General features: G+C 37.1%; 1 protein-coding gene across 1 annotated transcript in view; it reads left to right on the forward strand.

Annotated features, from left to right (window-relative positions):
* B3GNTL1 (UDP-GlcNAc:betaGal beta-1,3-N-acetylglucosaminyltransferase like 1) overlaps positions 1 to 22,464 on the forward strand; it is a 114,426-nt gene that overhangs the window by 29,231 nt on the left and 62,731 nt on the right. The window contains exon 6 of the mRNA XM_054170983.1: positions 2,163 to 2,258. Within this exon, the coding sequence (XP_054026958.1) occupies positions 2,163 to 2,258 (96 nt within the window). The remainder of the gene's footprint in view (positions 1 to 2,162; positions 2,259 to 22,464) is intronic.

Raw genomic sequence — 22,464 nt, forward strand, 5'->3', positions numbered from 1 at the left:
GCGTATTTTTCTGTGATATAACTAAAGGAGGAGTGAGACCCCTGCTTTTATGTGCCATGCTGATGGGTTTGGTACCTCCATGGAAATACTCACTATGCCTTTTTTGTTCCTTTGCTTTTAAAGAAATTAATTATCAGGTGGTTGTTGGTTTGGGTTTTTTGAATGAGGAGGAGTGAAGACAGCAATCCAATTTGCCAGTGAAATAATAAATTGTAGGAATAATCAGAAAGCCTTCAAGAAATAAATGCTTTAGTTGTATGTATGCACATTTAGGTACTGTTCCAAAGGCTCAAAGTATTTTAAGTGTTATAAACAGTAAGGCAGAATCACTGTTAGAAACCAACATTCAGCAAAGTAAATTGGAGTGTGAAGTGGAATTGTCTATATGGTTATATGGAAAGAGGAGGATATTTCACCTAGGCATCCAAGTCAAGCTCTAGAAATTACAAACAGCGATATATGATACAGAAAAGAGCTGTCAGGATCCTATTTAATAACAGTTATTCCATCTGCCTTGACCTCTCCTTGAGTGTTTGTAGAGAACTGATCAAACACATTCAGTTTTCTTTGGAAGCATAGGGAATTAAGATCTGAACCAACCAGACTTTAGGGAATTACAGACCTTTAGCTGAGCACCTGGATTCAACTTTTTTTCCTTTTTTTTAAAAGATTGCTTAAACTAGCAACAGCCTTTATGAAACTGGTCAGGTTGGTCAGAAATTAACATGAAAAATATGAGTCTCTGCCCTCTGCTTCTCATTTAAATTTCAGCTTGCATAGAAAGAAATGATTGCCCTTGCTAATTGGCTCTAATGGAAAGCCAGGTGTTCAGAAAAAAGATTTGAGATTCTCCTTTTTATCTCTGACCTCCTTCAGGCTGTTTGTGATTCTGTATTTGTTCAGCTCAGGCTGTGACATTTTGAAATAAGAAACTTAAGTTTCTATACTGTATTGTTCCAGAATACCTTTGAGGGAAAAAGTGCTTTGTGTTTGTTTTTTTGGTTTTTGTTTTTTTTTTTTCTAGTCTGACTTTTATGCATGGTTTTGTAAAAATCACAGGACATGCAAGAGAAGGTGGGGTTTAAAGCTCTGTAGATTTAAACTTGCTTACATTCCTTATGAATGCTTAGGGTGGAAAATAAATGGAATTTTCATTACTGTTCTTGAACAGAACTTGATTATCTGAAATAACTGTTCACAAATGGTAATACCTACACTTTGGTGTTAGTTCTCTGTGAATGAACACATCCTCAAAACCTGGAAGAGAAATGGTCAGTTCTAGAACAGCAGTGGTTCATATAAACCAGTATGATCTTCCTTTGTATATCTAATTAAATGCTGTAGTACTCTGAAGGGTTGGAGTAGAGTATTTGGGAGTAGCAAGCTGCAGAGTTCTGTATAGTCACACTCCTGGATTCTCCTCAGCTTCTTCCTTGTCCAACCAGACATTAGTAAATAGTTTAGTGTTTGCATGAAATAGCATTAATATGTGTCTGTGCAGTTACAGATAATATGTAATCTTTGTAATATTCTGTTTGATATATTTTGGAAGCTATTTGTTATGCCAGTCCATGTTCAGAATATTATTGTTTAACTCATACAGATATAGAACAGAGAAGAAAATCTTGCTCAGATGGGTGTATAGTACTTCAGTGAATGAATCAAAATGGGGTGCCTGTATTGTTCTATCATGAATGAGACAAATGAGAATTACATTTTTTCTTTATTTTCTATGAATTATAAGTAATATGCAGCATTATAAGATATGGCACTGTTGGTACAATCGTCTGGTGTTATCCAAGTTCTAATTTTCATTGGACAAACTTAACTATTTTGGTTGAAATTTTGCATTCTAAATACCTGCCTTTGGATGATTTTCCTTTGAAAATTTCACATACTGCCAAGACTGGGGCTATTGTAAAGACATTTCTCAATGTTAGTGTTCTAGAGACCTTCGAAAGGCTCTATTTTAACATTTGAGCAGAGCATTCTGTATTTTGAGCACAGAAGGCGGCTAGTAAGTACTGTAGAGATAATCTTAATTCTTGGAGTTTCTATGTTCTGAGTGCTTATTTTAAATCTTAGTTTGTTGCTGTGCAGATGTACAGCAGTTTACACTATGTAACTTATCTCTAAGGTCTCTAAAATCTATTTTACTTTAGATTATTGGTTGCCAAGTCAGAAGGGAGCCACTGGAGTCTACTGAGCGTTATACTCGTTGGATCAATAATCTGACTGAGGAACAACTTCTGACACAGGTATTTTTGAGTCGGTTATGACTGAAATTACAGCAGAAAAGTAGAGCGGGAGGTTTATTTAGATGGATTTTTTTCAGTCATTAACAATACTTTGTAACTTACTAAGGCTATCAGATTCTTAGATTTACAGGCTATCCTTTCCATTAAGAGACAAGGTTTTGGTGCACATGATGATCGTGTAATGAGGCCTTTGGCTCACTTTGGAGTGAGCCTATAATTTCTCACTGCTGCCTGTGGCTGAATGCATATATTTTCATGTTCTAGACTTCTGTGGTACTGACCACTTCTATATCTGTTGAAATTTTGCTGGAGATCATTTTAAAATATCAGTTCTTCAGGCATTAAACACTGGGCTCACTATACCTATTTTTAAGTAAGATGTGTCTTGTGCAACTGAAGATGACAGTTTTGGCTTAGAGAAAGGTTGTTTTGTTAGGCAGGCAGCCTGTACTGAACTAAGAGTCTTTGGCAAAAACAAGTTAAACTGTGGAAGAAATCAATCCAGCTTGTGGAGGTATGAGTGTACTGAGTATTATAAGAAATATAATGGATGCTTAGCAGAAAACATCCCAACAGGCATTAAGAAGCAAGTGTTTGAGGTTGGGTTTTGTGATGCTATGGTAAGAAGACATTTGCTTTTGATTTAAGTGGCTGAAAATGATTAACACACCCTTGTATGTTGGACTTCACTGTAAACTGTTTTGTGTGCCCTGTCCCCAAAGACAGACATGCAGCCTCTGCTATGGTCATTGTAACACAAGAGGTAGACCTTGTGTTAAAATAAACAGTGGCACTGGAGTTCCTTATAATTCACAAAATGAAAGTAGTTGTAGAACTACCTATGGGATCTTTGGATTTGCTTTTGAGTTGGCATTAGAAAAACATTATGGATTTAACCCAGTGAACTTTTCTGATAGCAACATCTGGATCATTACGTTAATAAAGGAAAGAAAATTAAAACTTGAGGATGTAAAAACGTGTCCTACACATTCTGAAGTGCTTCATCCAAGTGGCCTTTAATCCAACATGTCTTTCATTAATTAAGATGGAAATTAAAAGAAATATCCTAATCTTGAGATTATTTAAGGGGAAGCTTGCAAAAAGAAAATTCTTTTTAAGGTAGGGATGTATGTCTGCTGGAAGAGATTGTTTAATACAGTGGTTTTGATAGTAGGGTGCAAATACATTGACCTGGGAAGTTCTTTACAATCTTATGTGCTTACAGACATCTCTTAAATTCTTACTCAAGCAGCATGTACCATCCATTATTTTTACATATTTAGATTCACACATTTTACAAATAGATGAGGAATTTTGGAAAATACATTTGGTTTGGACCTAGAAAGCTTCATAGAAGAACTTGTGCTACTTGTCCATGAATTCCCTAACAAAAAGAGATTTATAGAGTCATACTATTAAGTGTTCCTAATTTATCTTTTAAATGGTACCCTGTTTTCCACCAAATTTAACACAGAAATAGAAGTTCCTCAAAGACACTCACTTTCTGAAAATTCTGTGGAAGTTTGAAACTAGAGAGGTTTGCACTGCACCAGCTGCAGCTTGTATGTTGTTAAGCACCACAGAATTCACTTTGGGGGAGATTGTAGGTGCCCAATCATAAGACAAGCCTCAGCTGTGACACAGGGCTGTAGGACATTTGGCTTCTTTAACCCTGCTCCTAAGAGGGCTGTTTGGTTTCCAGAGAAGTGCAGTCAGCACATAGTTCCTTTCCTGGCTCAGTACAGGGTCTTTGGATCAGGACTTCAGGTAGTGAGGTAAATATGTTGCTTTTTCTTGGCTTAAAATAAGGGGAGGTGGAAGAATGGGAGTAAAAGCTGTCTCAGCTGGACTCGGGATATGAATCAATTATGCAAGGTTAGGCCTGATTTGTTGCACTCCTTTACCCTGGTACACTATAGATTTTGGGTTGGGTGTGCATTTTAAAACTCTCTTCAGTAAGTAAGTTCCAATAAAAGTAAAATGGTGGGCCTTTGCTAATGGGTTTGTAGAATCTCTGGGAGGAGCAGTCCTTCAGGGAATTCAGGAAAATTGGCTTTAATTTACAGCGTATTGTTTGCAGCAGTTTCCTGTAGTGAAAGAATGTTCAGCTTTTTTTAGCTGTCTTTGTACTCAGTGCCCAGCTCTTTTTCCAGTTACTTGTGTTACTTTTCTGTATCATGCATGTGCAGATTATTTGTGCTGTAAATTGGGGAACCAAGCAACCAGTTAAAAAAAGAAGGGCCAGTTGTCAAGATCATGTAATCCCCTATCATAATATTGCTGTTATTGATCAATAATATCATACAGTATTTGACTGCTTTACTAGACAGGGACTGCAGTCCGGTTTGGAAGAGGTGGGTGGTAGCAGATGTTTTGTTAGGTGGTTGGATGGCTTCATGTGCCTCAATGCTGGCTGCTGGGTTTATATCACTTGAGTCAATACCAGATTTTTGGATCAAATGTCCATCCCCAGTCCTCATGCTGAGAAGATCATTCAATACAAAATGCTTTTAGCATTTTAACTTTTCTTTTCCCTTAGCCATGGCCTCTTGATGCTTACTCATCCATTAAATGTTTCTCTAAACAATTATACTGTAACATTCCAAAGATACTTTATGGTATGCGTGAAATTTCAGAATATATACCCCAGAGAGTGTGGGGGAGGAAGAGAGTACAAAGAGAGAATAATAATGAGAACTTCTTTTTAAAATATTAGTGTCTGCTAGTTTAAAGTCATCTTCTGTATAAACAATGAGGTATTAAAAGACGGTTTTGTAGGGATACTGATATAAGCCTTAAAAAGACATGTATATGTGTTTGGCAGACTCGTTACCTTTCTGCCCAATAGGGAAAGATTATAATTTTAACTTACTTTTAGTAAGTGCAGAGCAGAGTGACAGGTACAGGAAGAAAATTAGCAAACAAATGAGGAGAACTGACTGTCTGATGTTTGAGTAAGTGAAAAAATGTAGATCAAAACTAATCCTCAGGATATCCAAGTCTGTATTGTGCTTGAAATACACTTGAAGTTTGATCATGCAGCCCTTCTTGTACAATGCAGACTTGACTGTGCTGTATGAGTAAAACTGTCTGAAAGGTTTTAAGGTTGGATTATTTGCACAAATATTTATACAAGTTGTTTTTGAGGATTGCTGCTGACTGCAAGTAACACAGCTGAGTCCATATCTGTGTCTGTTAAATCACTACTTCAGGTTAGTTCTGTCTCTCAGCCTACAAAGTATTATATTCAGCCTGAAGCATAATTCCATCTGACCTACCATTTTTCCTCCCCAAAGACAAGAGCCTTCTCTACTTTCATATGGTGCTTCATTTAAAAAGCAGATGGCAAGCTTAGAGTGACATGTGAGTAGATGCTTGCAAAAAAGAGTGGGCTCTTGCTGAGACTGAGGTGTCCTAATGGAGAAGAGTAAGGGTCTGAACAAAACATGATGATTTTATATGTCTGCTGCCCACTGTATGCATGTGTGTTCCTTCCTGATACATTCTGGACTGGCAGATTACCTCAGAGCTCTTCATCTTCAACAAATCTAGAAGTTTTCACAGGTAATTTGTAGTTCTTCCCAATAATCAGAACCACCTGACAGAAGAACAATAATTGAAATAGAGGTTCACAGCTGTGCTGCTGCTGTGCTGCTTCTGTGCTATTACAGGTGCCTGTTAAATTTAGACGATAGATTTAAAAGCTGTGCTTCTCTGCTTAGTAGGTCTTCCTATATTAGAGTTTAATATTTGATAAGAATTCATGCTACAGCATGAACAACATTTACTACAGATACTCAGTTTGGAAATAGATCCAGCATGTTGGTTTAGTCAAGCATGAAAGGTGTTTTTAAGGCAAGAAGGACCTGATAACATAACTGGAGCTTTTCCATAAATTAGATACGCAGTGACAATGCAATATTGAGTGTATCTCAAAAGGCAGCTTATTACTAGGAAGAAACTGGAATAGATTGCAGGTAGAATGAATTTTCCAGGTGGTCTGCAGATTGAATATCTCTACATTTAAGCATCTGTTTTGTCTGTTTGCAGACCAGAAAATTCCAACTTTAAGTGCTAGGTCTGAATGTTGATGTGTCAGAATTGAAATATTTGAAGTGGCTATCTGAGAGTGGATATATGCAGTACCTGTGGTCTGGTTATGTTAATAAAGGCAAAAGCTGGACACAGGGCAAGAATTTCTTACTTATGAATAAAACATGAAAAAGCTGATTGATATCCCGCTGCCCCCCTGTACCTTTGCCACTATTAATGGCTTACTTGTATTTGTTATCAGCACTCAATGTGATGCTCAGCATTCCCTGGGATTTTGTTGCTGTGTTGTCTTCCCTCACCGATGTTATCTAAAAATTAACCAAAGTCACAAACTGGTTAATGAGAGTAGATTCCATTAGTTTGTGTGGGATTAAGGATATACCATTTAAGAAAAAAAAAGGTAATTATCCACTTCCTTTTGTGGTTGATCTTTGTCCTCCTCTGGAGGAGAATGAAACAAAGTTTCACAAGTTAGTCCATGTTTTTATTTGTTTGGAAAAAAGTGTGTCCAAGGGGTTCATGAAGTTCTAGGAAGTTTAATGAGAAGTGACTTACCCACATCTGTGAACCCCAAGCATAATTAGAACTTCCTACTGAGGCTTTATGTAAAGGCATCTCAGAGTCAAATACTTTTGAACTTTGAACTACTGCAAACCCGTTCCTGAAATGTATACAGATTTTGCTTTGTTTGTTAGCAGTTCTGCATGAGTTTAAAGGTGTCCCACAGGGGAAAGACTGTTAATTCACTTGGAATTTTCTTTTTCATGTTTTGTTTGATAATTTGCATGCTTAAACAAGGCTTGAATGTGGTTCATAATCCAAATATGATATTTAAATGGAACAAAAACATTACAATATTGTAGTCCCAAACTGCTTTTGTACCATAAGTCTGGCTTTATCCAAGAGGTTCTTGATAAATACAAGCTTAGAGTGTGATGGATACTTGTATGGCAGAAAAAGCATGATATGATTTCAAGGACATTGAAACTAAGCAGACAGAAAACATTTAATCTCTGATTTGAGTTACAATTTGTTCCAGCTGATGATCTTTTCTTGTGTTTTAAGTAAGTAGCATACCAAAATGTGCAACATGTTTGCATCCTAAAAACCATTTTTCTGAAGACATTTGATGTAAGATGGACAGGTAATGCCAAGTATAAAAGGAAAATTCTTGAGGATTAATTTTTTTAGAAATGTATGATTTGTTTTTCAAACTATTATCAATGTTTATGTCTCCTCAATGCTTCTGAAAATTACATTGACAAATAGGGCAAGAAGTTAAAATCAGGACTTGGTTGTCCAGTTAGAGACATGGATGGAATCGGTTGATAACTTCCAGTTTCTGAATGTACCACTTGTTTGTCTTCCATATTGATTGTGTTGATATTGTGGCTTACAAATAGAGTGAGCTTTGCTTTGGGCTTCTACTTTATTGCCTTTAATAGCTCAAGGAAACATAACTTCTTTTTTTTTAAATTTTTTTTAATCTTTCAAAACAAAAGCCTACTCCAAAGACAAGTTTCCAACTAATCTAGTGATGTTTATTTTTCAGTTGGTTCTCCATCTGTTAGAGCCCAGAGCAGATACACCCTCAACTTCCTGTCATTTGCTTTCTTTGAACTTGAACATCAAACTACTGATTCCACCAAAAAAAAAAAAAGAAAAAAGAAAAAAAGAAAGAACAATTTTTACTGTGAGTTTTAGTGAAATAAAAATTATTGATTTCCAGCATGCTTTTATTGCAGTGCAGCTCCCTGTTGTAGCCTTGGATGTAAGAAAGAACACTTATTGGAACTGGGCACTGCACTGCTTTTCACTTTTTCACTGTTTTAAGAATTGTATGTGAGCAGCAGTTAAATGCATTCTATTTATTAATGGAAAATAACTTCCTTTTTTTGGGCTCAGCTTCTAGTGGTAAAAGTTCAGGGCCAGATTTTCAGGAGAGCTCAGTAATTTCCATAGTAGTTGCAGTGGCTGAGGGTGTGAGCATTCAAGTGTCATTTCTCATAATGGACAGTAGGTCTAAGACCAATTTGATCACAGTCAAGATTTTGTTTCTTAATATTTTTTTCATACTAACCTCAGCCTTTGTCTCTACAGTAGTTCTTGCTTGTTCTGATTTTTAAGGAAGCTGAATTTTAAAATATTTACATGCACCATATCCTCTCACAAGCATTTAACAGTATGTTCTGTTTCCAAATTTGAGGCCTTTTTTGTCTCTGTTGTAAAAAGACCCACCCAGATTCTGAACATAAAGATCCAGTTTTTAATGATTAATTCATTTTTTTTTTTCTTAGTGCAAGTGTGACAAATTGGAACATGGGGTTTTATTCTATTTGCACAGCCTTGGCCAAATGTGATTTAGAAGTTCTTGAGCTGAAGTTATACAAATAATAAATAAATAAAATAAAAGTAAGCTTTTCAGAGCATTAACTTGGATCAACTGTGAACAGTGTATCCTTTTTCATAAAGAACAGATATTTGTCTAGTCATTTTATTGCAATGACATGATCTTAAGGATGATTAGTGTCTCTAGTTCCTCTAGAAGTACTGCTGGTATATGCAGCTCCCATTTTGAGAAGGATCACATGTGAAGGAGGTGGGGCAGGCATGTGCTTTGTGGTTAGTGGAGGGATAACCAAGACCTGGGCCAAACGGAAATCGGAGCAGTTGCAGTGCATGGGGTGCATAACAAGGAAGGAAATGGTCTTGCATCTGGCTTCTAGTGTAACTGTTGGTCTTTTACCACTTCTCTGGATGAGTTGGTTTCTATGATGTGGGTGGATTTAACCTTTTGCATCACTTGCAATGACTGCTGTCACAGTGCAGGAAAAGGCAGCAGAGGAGAAATGCAAACCCAACAGTTTACACCCTTCATTTTACAAACAATGCCTCAATTAATTGAAAACTTGAATGCTGTTGGTAAACAAAATATAATGGCTTAGTAGTTGCTGCAAATTACAGTGATTTTTGTCAGAGCTACTACTACAGAAAAACAAATGTTACCAGACTGGTTTATTAGACATATTGGAAGCATTTTCCATTAATTTTCTTGAACTTAGTGTTGAATTTACTGAAGAAGTTATTAAGCATGCCTGTCAACATAAATGGTAAATGTTCAGAAAATGTGCACAATAATATAAATTATTTTTCAGGCATATAACTTCTTAGCATGCCAGGAGAACTATATTTACTTTGGCTAATTCTTTGCATACATGTATTGTAATAATGTCAGAATGAAATAAAAATAATGAACACATTAATCTCAGGATTATGATTATTTTTTAGAGTGATAAAGACAAATTGAGACAAGTTCTGGCTGTTTAGAGTATATTTTACTTAAAATACTGTTGTAATCTTTATCATTTTGGTGGATTTATTATGCTACCTGTAATTTAGCTTCTTAACCTTGTAGAAAGTTTATTCCTTATCTGATTAGGGATTTGATGGCAGAATGTACCACTAAAAGCCCTTAAGTGGGTTCACTTGTATAAAAGAGATTTGTATCAGCATAGCTCATAGTTACATCTTCATTGCCTACAACTTCTATGCAAATACAACTGCATCTCTACTAGAGAGCTGCACTGCTGTAGGTACTCTAAAAGATGTACAAGAGTCTGTAACATAGCTATTTCTTACAGGAAAATATTTATACTTTGTGTAACCAGTTGGATTGATGCTATAGTGCAAGAGCTTTGAAATGGTGTAATGTTGGGGAACTTTGGACCTCTATGGCCAGGTCTCATACTATGTGTTTTCTTTTTCTAAAGCTTTGTGCTGTTTTCCGCTGCAGACTGCTGGAATTGGTTGTTATGGCCTTGACAATATTCAGCAGCTCTCCCTTTCCCACTTTCTCAGTTTTGTCTCTTTCCCCTGAAAAGGTTTAGTCTTTCCCTGATGCTTCACCAAAGAGCCACAAGTTCACCACGTACTTCATTGCCCATTCATTTTTCAAGGACCAAATTGCTTAGTAGTTTCTAATAAAGAAATTTAAATGTAGCCACCCATGAGCGTAAGAAAGTGTCAGATTAATAATCATCTTCATATTCAGGAGAAAACAGTACTACACCTATGAGACACTCTTCCTATTGAGTCAGAGTCTCAGGGAAAATGGTCATCAGGTTGGCAATTGCATTTAAACAGATTTTAATGTTTCTGAGAGAAACCCGACTCTTCAGACCTCTGCTAAGCCAAGCTAAACTGAGCATGCTCATACACTTTGACACGCTTCACTTATAGTGCAGCCAGACAAGAAGGGTAATACTGAAGCCAAGCTAGCAAGAATCAGTCTTACTGTCACAGTATTTACATATGGGAAACTGCAGGGAAATTCTCAGCTTTATTATAATGGAAGCAAGAAAGTCATTGCGGTGTACACTTCAGCAAGACTCTGAAAAGACCACGTTTAGTTTTAAGCTTATTGTTGCTCTTTTTCTTCTGTGTGTTTCTTGGGTATTTATCCTAAAGCAGAAAGGCTCTCTTTCTTTTCTAGTTTTCTCCAACATGCAGCCCACAGTCTACCTAGGCTATGCTTAGAGCTCAGTCTAGAAAGCCTTGTCATGTTATGTTCCAGTCCTGGAAAATGGTCTGAGAATGATACTGGTGAGCACTCATTCCCCTTGTGATTTGTTCTTTATTCTGTTTCTACTGTTCTGCTTTTACTGATCATGAAAAATATCACTAATGAGTGCTGCAGACAGGCCAATGGCAATGCATCTTTGATTTTCTTCTTTTTAGCCAAGCATGGTGACAGCCTAAAACTGTAGTGTGCCCATGTCTCCAGAGTTTTAGACACATCTTTCATGTTCACATGCTTCTATAAAAATAAATACATAAATCTGTGATTGTGGAATGAAGATGGATTAGGAACTGTTAATTTTAATTGCTTGACAGTCTCAGAACTCCTGATGGCTCGCTTAAAAGAGTGGAAAAGTTGAGTTTTTCAAGTCCTGCTGTTCTATCCTCAAACGTCCATCTAAGTGAAACTCAAGTCATGTTGAATGTGTCCAGTGATACAGCTGCAACTCCCTTTTCTTCAGGATTAAGATGTTTGAGTTGAGTTTTGTTGTACTTGACATGAATCAAGCAATCAGAATCAGAGCTAACTCTCATGGAGGTAGCTACTAGGGAACCGCTTAGTACATCACTTTCAAATATAGTAGGTATCTCAACTACCAACGCTTATTCAGTCACCTCATTTAAGAAAGTAACAGCCAGCAGCATTAGCATTTCCTACCTAACCCAAATTCCAATCTAATGGCATCTTTCACAGGAATGTAAATCTTAACCTATGAGCCAAACAGCCTCTCTCTTAATCTTAGTGTCCGATTACACATTTAGAAAGAAAAAACAAAATCCAAACTCAACAACCTTTGGAGTCAGTAGGAGAGATTTTTATTTTTTTTCTGTGTCATAAAATTATTCATAGATCTGCAGAACAGATGTTGACAATTACAAAGAGAACAGAGGCCAGTCTGTGGTCAGCCAGCAAGCTCCATTTCATGTGGGTAGATCAAGGCTCAAGGCAGCAACTATTTCCTGTCAGCACGCTGGGTGACAGCGATAGCAGTTTTTGTGGGCTGTAGCCCAGTTGAATTATACAAAGTCACTTTTGTGAGGCCCTGGTTCTGTCCCTGGGCTGGGCGAAGAATAATGGTGCTAGAAGGCTCAGTGTTGTAAGATCTGTGTGTATTGATATGACATTGTGAGTTAAAAACTTTCATGCTTGTCTCCTTTCAGGAAGTGTAGAACAGTTGACGCTTTTGTTTACTGCAGCCATTGTGTCCATTCACAATTCAATTCTTTTAGCCTCAGCCATATTTGAAGCATCATTCTCCCAAAATGTTTTGTGTTTTGGTTGTTGTGGGGTTTTTTTTGGAACTTAAATGGTAGCAATTTTACTGCAAATTGAGAATGATGAACTCTTATCCTTTTGCCTTCGGTTTTCTTTGAAATACTCATGGTTGCAGGTGACCTGGGGTGAGGGACCAGAGGAGTGTGTTGGCAGCACTGCTTGGCATGCTGGTAGAAATAGTTCAAGTTCTTTTAAACTACTGAAAAGTGCTTATAGCTCATTTTGTCTCAGACAGGGCTGGTGAAGTAGTGATGATGCTGATGCCACATCCAACGGATTCCCATTTTCCTCTTTGTTAGTAGAAATCTGTAAATTAGCATCTATTAGTGACAGGAAACGAATATTTTCTTCTGCAAATAACTAGTTTTGATCTTCAGGTGTGTCAGGTAGTGATGGAAGAAGCATCCCTTAGCCTTTTGGAGATGATGGTAACAGGAAAATGGAAAAAAATGTAGCTTAGTGGAAGGAGAAGAAACTTTGCGGGCCTGGCTGCTATTCAGTATCTGAAAGATGATTCTGGAATTGGAGATGGAAAGATCTGATGTTTTGCCATTTTTTAATTTCACTCTTTCTTGGCTTTTATAATAAAGCCATGGCCATGGAATATGAGTCAAGTGTTCATGATGGGCCTGTCCCCTTGCTCTTTTGTACAGTAGAGGATGCACACTGCACACCGAGCAGTGATAAATGCCAAAATCACAGCACAAAACTGTTTTTTAAATGGCTGAAACAGTATCTGTAGCAAATACATGTTTTGTTATTCAGAAGCAAGAAACTATTTTCTGTCTGCCTGAGGACAACATGCACTTCACTGTTTAGCAAGAAAAGGCTCCCTGAGATAAAATCTACCCTGTTCTGTGCATGACTCAAATCTAGGGTTGCTTGAGCTTTTTTCATCAAGTAGGTAATGTGAATAATTTTAGACTAAAGAGGAAGGAAGAAATTACATGCCTCAGTAGCAAGCCTGTTTGCTCTAATACTTTGGTTTCAAGTTCTGTATAAGGGATAGGTGAAGTCCAAAGTCTCCTTTTATAGTAGGATACCAGGTGCATGCAGCTTGACACAAAACACAATTCAACTTTCTCTTAAGTGAAAATGCTAACATAGCTTGAGTCTTAATGGCAAACTGCTGTTGTTGGGGAAGGGCTTGTGCTAATTTGTTCGAAATAAAACAGAAGCAATGCTAATACATATTAAATATTTCAGTATGATAGAAGTATGTGCATTTGGTGTGTGACTGGAAGTGCCATACAGATGTGGCTTTAGCTGAGTCACATCCCAGTGAGAGAGAACCTCACCCATCAGCACTAGCAAGGGGAGAAACCTTCTGAGCCCTGTAAAAGCGGGGCAGTTATGTGTTGGTAATGACAGCTTCCTGTAACTCTACTGTATAAATATAAAGGTACCTGTGCCAGACCACAGGTTTAGAATGTGTCATGCTGAATTGCTTACCTGCACATTAACTGAAAACTGTCCATGGCTTCATACTGATAATGCATAGATAGGCAAAAGCCTAAGGTTATACCTGATTCTGAGAAGAGTTTGGTGATTGTGAACATTAAGGCAGTATTTAACTACAAATGTATTGGAAGTGGTATTAAAAAACCCCACTAAGTTTACAATATCATCTACCATCATTAGATTAATTTCTAAATATTTATTAGTTACTTAGTTTTGTTTGTATCAACACAGAAGTCTTAAAAGAAAGGTTCTGAAAAGAAATGTGTTTATATACACTGGTAAGAAGTTCAGCAAAAGGACTGTTAGGGCTCTAGGACTGATTGATTTTGATATATGTGATTAGGTTTAAAGTTTGTAGGAAGAGAAAGAGAATCTGGGGTTTGGGGTGAAGGTTGATTCTGAGTTAATTTTTGAGGAGGCTACTATTGTTTATATGGGAAGAAGGCATTGTTTGTGCTTTAAATTTTGACTCAATGTCTGTTTACTGATCAAGTCGGAAGCTTTCCAGATTTACCAGTCAGATTACATGTTAAATGGTTATCTTATTTCGTGGATTTTGTGGGAAGGCAGGTTGATGTTCAGTCCTTGTGACACTGGGACTTTTTAGTGTTGTTTGTAGCACCTTGAAGAATAGCCTGAAGTGTGATCTTTTCTCAGCTTTGACCTTTCACCAGAGAGCTCTATAAAAATGAGTAATAAATTTTATAAGGAAATACAAAAATGGTTTTAAAAAGATACTTATTTCTGCTACTGCTTTGCATATTCTGAAGGTTGCTTGAATTTCCCTGCAGTATTTGTCTGATATATTTGGTTAATTTTTCCTGGTGACTTTAGTGCTAGTAGAAGTGTTAGCTGTCACTGACATCAGTAAACCAAAAGTGTTTCCTAGTGAGATTTTTCCTGTTTCCTTACAATGATGATAAACCAAACAAGTTTTGACTCTTAAAATTTCTGTCAAACCTCTTTTGAAAGCAAGATGATGTTTTTTCTACATTATGTATGTGAAAACTCAACATCTGCTTCACTGACTATGCACAATTATATGGGAACAACTGGCATAGAAAAGTAGCTTATCTACCTTTAGCAAAACCAGACCCCTGCACAGGAGGAGTTTCTGTAATTGCCTTCTAAAATGTATTTACACTGTTCCTGTCTGAATTTGAGAGATTTTACCAAGGAATTATGTCACTGGTCTTCCAATAAACTATAATAATGATTGTCTGAAGAAATTGGAATATTAACAAGACTGGGCTACAGGCAGGTAATTCCTTGAGAGGCAGAGCTGTGTAATTTTATCAGACTGAGTTTTAAGGGAGTTGTACAGACAAGCCTAAAAACATAACCAAAGAGTATTTAGTCAGTCGTTCAGTTTCCTGTAGCTCTAAAAGGCATGAAGTGCTTCATTAATCTTAGTGCAGAGCTTGGTTGGGGGGAGAAAGTATGGGGGAATCATTCTAACAATACTTGAAAAACTTCTTCCACTTCTGCTAGAAGCAAGGATGTTGTGGCTTTAGCAATTGTCAGGAATAGGCTGAGGAGTTGCCTGAACATGCTGTGTTGGGCAAATATATACTTCTACTGGCTTAAATGGTGTGAAACATTTACTGTTATTGCGGGGCTTCTAATTGTCAGAAATGTGCCATTAACAGGACCTCTGGACTGTGTACATGTGCAGAGGTAGTCTGTGTAAGCAAATCTTGTGCCCTCTTGCAGTACTTCTACATACACACCAACTGCTTTGAGTTTGCATACCTTTTGACCAGAACTTTACATTTGTTGCTGTTCATTCATTTATAAATATTGTGAATGTTAAAAATAGTTTGTTCTTAATGGTTTTGGGCACTGTTGCAGAGCCAGCAGGTATTAATTTGAAATATAGTCTTGACAGATGTGCCTGTATTATCCTGAAAACTTGGTGTATTTGGATCCTTTTTAACTTTCAGATGAGAAAATAGGTAAATGTCACTTTAATATCCTATTTTTGTAATTTATCTCAGGAACCTGCTACTTGTGCTTTGCTTTTATTCTTTCCTGCTTCAGCCGTTTTGAAGCTTCTGAATCTGATCTTTTAAGGGGGTCTACATAGATTTTTTTTCTATCAAAATTTTTACGCTCACAGCTGCTAAAAGGTAAGAGAGTATGTGCATGTGAAAGGTGATGGATTGTCAAATAACCCTATCACACTGATGAATGGAAAAAGTATGAATTTCCAAGCAAGGCAGAAGTTTATCAGAGAGGAAGAAAACAAGACAATTTGAGTACTCTGCACAGCTGTTTCCACTGAGGTATTTCATCCATGTGATACTACATAAGAATTTGATGCCAAAAGTACTACGTAAACTTTTCTTTTGAATCAGTGGCATAAACAAATTGGTTTCACATGGTCAAAAGCTGCTGCATTTCAAAACAAAACAAAGCAACCAAAAGTTTGACTCATCTTGCATTTGCAAAGTACTGCAGCTAACTAACAACTATGTTTTCTGAATCACCCAGTAAACATTAATCAAAAGAACTGACAATTTTTCTGCCTTTCTAATTGCAAGAAGCTTTTTCAATTTGCTACCAATGTCCATCATAAAAACTTTAGTTTGAATTGGAGGATGCTGCATTTAAAGTGTTTCACAAATTAAATAGCTGTTCTAAGTGGAAGTGTATTCTCTTAGGCACAGGTAAGCAGATACTGCTTTCATATTGCTGTACATGTAAGTCTCTAATTCTCAATTTCCAGCATCAGAAGTGTCTAAGTTCAGTAACATACAGGATGCACATACTCCAGTGAGTGCTCCAGTCCATGTGTTTGCGGATATCCAATGACAAAAAGAATGCATTCACTAGGTAGAAGTGCAACAGATGCCAAACAGCTGTGAATCATCTGTATTCAGTTATGGGAGAAGTGAGAACCTTTAAGCCTGAACTGAAGAAAGATTTTGGTTGTTTGTTTGTTTTCAGCCCAAAATGGCTGGTTTAACCCTTTCTCTCAACTCCTAATTGCATTTGTTTAGTTAGTTGTCTTTAGATTCATAAATAATTACTCTGGCTGCCAGTCCCTCTTAAAGCCCTTTAGATTATATCTCATTAGAAGTCAGTAAAAACAAAGTGTCAGTTTTAAAGTAGGATCCTGTTTTGTCCTCGTTAATGTCACTTGACATTAAGTGCCCGTAAGTGGCTGACCTTCACACCTCCCACTATAAACAACTTAAGTCATGTGCAGTGATCTTGCCTGTATATAATGCCATTGGACTCTTAGCCTTTTGATACCCAGAGATATCCTACTATTGTTCAGTCCCCTTCGTTTTCTTGACGTGCAGGATTCTGCTCATGCCTCCAACATTTGCAATCCATTTTGTCTGGTTTTCCTGCTCTGCCAGATGATTTCTTTGTATCCCCTGGGTTCATCCACTTTTCCTCTGCATCAACCACCCTCCTTGCCAGAATTCCCTGCTCCATCAATAAAGGCATAATTTGGAATGCAATTAGAAAACAAAATGCCTGTTTTTCCTTAGCCTTTGATTGTTTTCAATCAGAAAAGAACACTTTTAATCCTAAATGCTTCTACCTTCCTCATCAAACATGAATAGTTTTCCCTCTCCCACCCTGACAGCTTTTTTCCCCCACAGTTGCAAGGTCCAGCAATCTTTTTGCGGAACTCAGCGTGTTGTTTCAACTCCAACGCACAAGTGCTCCCCACAGACACATGGAGCATTCTTAGATGCTTGCTGTGAAACCCTTGGAGCATATCACACTTTAATGGTTGGCTGTGTCCACTGGACAGCAGGACTGCTGGATGCCAGGAATGGGATAAGAGATGTTGTGCATGTGGGTTTTGGTGGTGTTCCGCACCCCTACCCCCACCCCGATAATTGGTAAAAGAAAGGATTGGGAAGCATACTGAGCAGTGGGGGGTTGAAAATGGTCTTGGATAATAGGGGGAGGAAAGAATCTGAAGTGAGAGAAGTGAGTTTAAGGAAGGTAATTTGTATGCAAAAGACTGAGAGGAGAAGGCAGAATTAACAACCCTGACCTGTCTACTGTGGAAACCAAAATTGCCAAATATTTCCAAATCTCGTGGGGGGTTGTTTGCTGTGGCTTAGTGTGAATTTGGTGAACCATGAAAAGAACTATATTAGCACTGAGAAACTGGTTGGAATGGTAGAAAAATACTTGATGAAAAATACCAGTTACTGTTGTAGCAAAAATAAAAAACTGTATGATTGTTTCTGAATTATCCTCCTGCTCTTGGTTAACAAGCCTGACACACTCAAATTGCTGTTCTGTCCTTTGTGAACTGAAGCATAAAGATTCAGCAAGGGTGTTTGGGCATGAGCTTCTTGCATATTTGGATCAAAGGGACTGGTGTATGAAAGACTCTCTGACTTACTGTCACTATGGCAGTTTGTGTGTGAAGGCAGCTTGGAATTCTTTCTGTGCAACATTGTTATTAAGTTATTATTGATGTTGAACAATGGGTTATTTATTTTTGCTTCAGATGGGGGGGAACTTTCTGAGTTTTGATGGCACTTTGTGAATGCAAACATATTAAGATAAGGTTATTCAGTGTTTTGCTTACTTTTTAGGCTCTTCTTTCTTTAAGTTACAAATTGGTGTTGTCTCTGTCCTTACTTCAGAATCAGTCTTTGACTAATAACATGGAAGAACAGGGATCTCTTTATGTGTGCTTGTGTTTTAAAGCGTGTATTTTAGCCCCTAGTATGTTTACACTAGACACTTAACAGCTTAAAATCCAGTAGGTGTATGTTTTATTTGACATTGGTTTTGCTGGCAAATATGCTTGCATTTTGTATATTAGACAATTTAGGAAGTGCACTGTATTTCTTTCTACATCATTCTTAAGAGTAGCATCTTTAAGATGAGCACTTTTGTATCTTTTAGATACACTACAGGACTGGGTATAAAGCAGGGCTTTTTGTACATGAGAATAAAAGAAAATGCATAATGCTACAAACATAACAATTCTGACAGTTATTTGAGAGAATTTTAGGGAAGATGTACTATGATTTAATGTGATCATGATATGACAGCAGCTGCAAGTGTTTATTTCCCTGGTGCTATGTTATGAAATAATCCAAGCATAATTTTTTGACTTGCTTCATGAGATGAGGTCTTAAAAACCTACGCAAAAAAATAATAAAAAAAAAAAATCTTGTACTGTCTAAACAGATGAAGAAAACCTTAAGAGTTCTTGAGGTTGTGCTGCAAATAATCACATGCTTCATGAGTCCAATAAATTCAGCATATAAAAGAGTATATTTTTAAAAACCCAATCAGCTAATTTTGCGAAAAAGCCAAGTGGTTCCATCACCTACTGCTGCAACAGGATTCCACTCTACTCTTCCTTTCCAGCTGCTATGAAAATGCACCATGCTATCTTTTGGAGAAAAAAGACCTATTGAATACCACAGTTAGCAGGGGTTTTAGAAGGTTTTTCATCAAGAAACTTATTTAAGCCATTCCTTTCTTCCCACAGGTTAGAGTTCTAGTTTTGTTTAAGTCACTGTCTGTATTTCCATGGGCTCTGGGTCACCCTGGGTACTTCTAGCCTTCTTACTACAGACATCACCCTATGCTGTGAGAGGTTACAATTACACTTGTTTAAAGAAAAAAAAAAAATCAAAAAAGGAAAATATTACTACAATTTGTATTGAGCCAAGATACATTCTGTTGATTGCTTGTTGTCTTTAGAGACCGATACACAGTTCACAGTATTTCTGGGTCAGTGATTTTTCAGTTTTGATGGTGGAGGTGTATAGACATATGCTCCAGTGCTTTATATTGTGTTTCCTTATAAGCCTTTTGAGAAAGAAGCAGAGGGATGTTTGGATAGAAGGCTGGAACTTTTATGTGCAGTTGACATAGTTAGGGCACTTTAATGGTGTCTGTCGATAGACAACTCCCTGAAAAGGAAATAGAAATGATGTTTATAAACCAACACACTGTGTATTTCCAGAAGAATTAAGTGAAAGGCAATGTGCAAGAAGGTGAGGTAACTACAGGCTAATGTACTTCTCTTTCTGTCACTGGGCTTTTCTGTTGTGTCTGCTGGCTTCAGGCAAGAACAACAAAATGTTTATATTTTGTTTATATTTTTCTGTATCTTCATGGTGGAGAATTATGGGTGGATTCCAGTTTGTGCTTTACACGGTGTGGCTGAAGTTTGGTTTAAAATGTGTCATTTCTGGGTATTTTATTGAAGCAGATATCATTTTTTGTGAGAGCAGTGTCCTGAGAAGCCTGTTTTGTTCTCTCTGTTCTTTCCCCCTACGATGTCCTGAAAATGCTTCCCTCTGTTTTTGGCTTTTGACTTTATTTTTCTTTAATTTTCTCACAGAATACATTAAAAGGAGGGAATAACATGTGATCCATTTGCCAACAAGTTTGTTCTTCACATGTGTAATTTTTGAAGGCATAGAAATTCTAATTTAAATAAACCTTAATGCAGGAAAGAGACTTAAAAATGTGTGGAAAATATGTCTGGGAGACTTGAACCTGACTAAAACCCAACCAAACAAAAAACACCAAACTTTTTTTTTTAAAGGTGTGATTGCAAGAGGTGATGAGAAAATAGCCACTAGGAGATAATGCTGTCAGTTCCTGGGGGAGGTGGTGGTGTAGTAGAAGACACTAGAAGGATAGCAAGAAAGAGCAGAACTGAAAGTAGAACTATAGTAAAAGAAAAGCTAATTTTCCAATGAGTTGATAATTCCAATCAGCATACAAATTTGGAGGTTGTGGTAAGAACCTTTTTTAGCAAGAGGAAGTTATACCTCATCACACAAAATCAAATTCAGCCCTGCAAATGTGCTGATAGGAAGCCTCACTGTGCTGGAAAGGTGGCTATGAATGGATAATTCCTGTTGCTCTAAACGATTTATTGTGGCCATTACATGAAAAATGATAAATGGATTCTGGATTATAATTATTAGTTATAATCTAGTATTGGAAAAGCTGTAAAATCTTTTGTGTAAAATCTGTAGTTTTCTGTGGTTTACAGCTCTTCAAAATAACAGCAAATCACTGTTTGTTATGAGTTGAAATGGTGCCAGAATGGTGTGATTTTATGCTGTCATATAATAGTCTTGTGAACTATAATATCCGAAAAGGCTGACTGCTGCTTAAAAGAAAACTAAACTCCCACCACTACCAGGTATTACTGAATTACAGCAGAATGGAAACATGACAAAGAACTTGAAACTGAGACTGTTACCACCACAAAAGCTGTTTAATTAAAAAATAACCAACCCTGAAACAACCCACCAAAAAAGCCTAGACCACCTGTCACAGACTGATGTTAAAGTGTGTGGAAGGTGATACTGGGAGGTGATGCAAAAAACACAAAAAAACACCCCCAGACATTCAAACCACCAAAACCCTAACCCCCCAGGGTTTCTGTGTGTGTTCTGTGTTCAGAGAAGTTCACGTACTCTGTATACATAGTGACAAAACATGACAGAGAAGATGGTTGTATTTTATATAGTCTCTTTGCCCCATGAAGAGATTATTAAACAGGAGTAGAACTGAAGGTAACAAAGATTCGCTTGCAGCATTTCCCAGTGAAGGACAAGGGGAAAAGAGATGGACTGTGAGTTTTTAGGCTCAAAACCAGAACAGGCAGATCTCAACAGTGTCAGTTGGAGTGAGCTGAGCAAGATGGAAATTAAAACCCAGGAGATGCTGTGGAAATCCACAGGAAAAAGCAGGCTGGCAAGTCAAGTCTGGGGAAGTAGGCTGTGCTGCTTAACAGTGTAAACTGGTTAAGGTTGTTGGCATTGCCATTGTCTCCCCTGAACCAGCTCTCAGCTTCTGTGCCTCTGTTACTGAGAGTATCAGTAACATCTAAAGAGACATGTGGCACAAGCATAGCCCCTGCCAGTTCACACTTTGTCTATATGTCTTAATGTTTGTTTGTATTAAAAAGTAATTTCATTTACAAGAGCTAACACAGAAATGTCATTAACAGTTGCTCAGGGTACTATTTAGGAATATAGTATCTATTTGTATGTGTTAAACATTTCTAAAAATGAAACCAGTTTGGTCCTCTCTCCAGACTTCAGTGTTTTGCTTCTAGGATAGATCATAATTTAAAATATAAACTAAATGAACAATTTGTTAAAATCCCACTTTTTTTTTTTTTTAGTTCACTCTCTTCAGTTCTTTAGTTTTGCTGAGTGGAGGATGATGCTGTTGGGAGAAGGAATCCTACCCTTTAGCAACACAAGAACAGTGCTTACAATTTAATAGTTACATAAATATTCACCATGCATCTTTATGTTCTTATTTTCTAGTCTTCTCATGTCAGATCACTGCATTTCAGTGTCAAATGAATGTTAGCAAACATCAGCTCTGTTCCATTGTATGGTTGATTTATATTTCGCATCATTGCCAAAGTAAAGAATGAACTGAAACCAAAATCCAGTGCCATCTAGACTTTGGATGTGGTTCTGGGATTGGAGATCTGTGTTGCCAAAAAAAATAAATCTTGCAATCAATTAAAACCCACACTCCATAATTCACTGACTATTGTGTGATTATACAGAAGCTGGCTGGACACTTCTAGTGGGAAAAGCCAACAAGAATTTTTCCTTGTGAGATCTTTCCAAATGCTTCCCTCAGCTGCCGCTGTAACAATAAATAAACACAAGACAATAAAAGACCATGGCTAAAATGATGGAGCCTAAATTACAAGATTTATATAACAAGGTAAGACTCTTCAGAAGAGAAGGATCATGAAAAAAATCCGTTAGTTTTTAGTAGAAGTGCTGTATAATATGTACAGTATAATCAGTTTGGGGAATCACAAAATGTAATCTTTTACTGAGAAAT

This window comes from Dryobates pubescens, chromosome 20 (assembly GCF_014839835.1).
Source record: "Dryobates pubescens isolate bDryPub1 chromosome 20, bDryPub1.pri, whole genome shotgun sequence".
Classification (NCBI taxonomy): Eukaryota; Metazoa; Chordata; class Aves; order Piciformes; family Picidae; genus Dryobates; species Dryobates pubescens.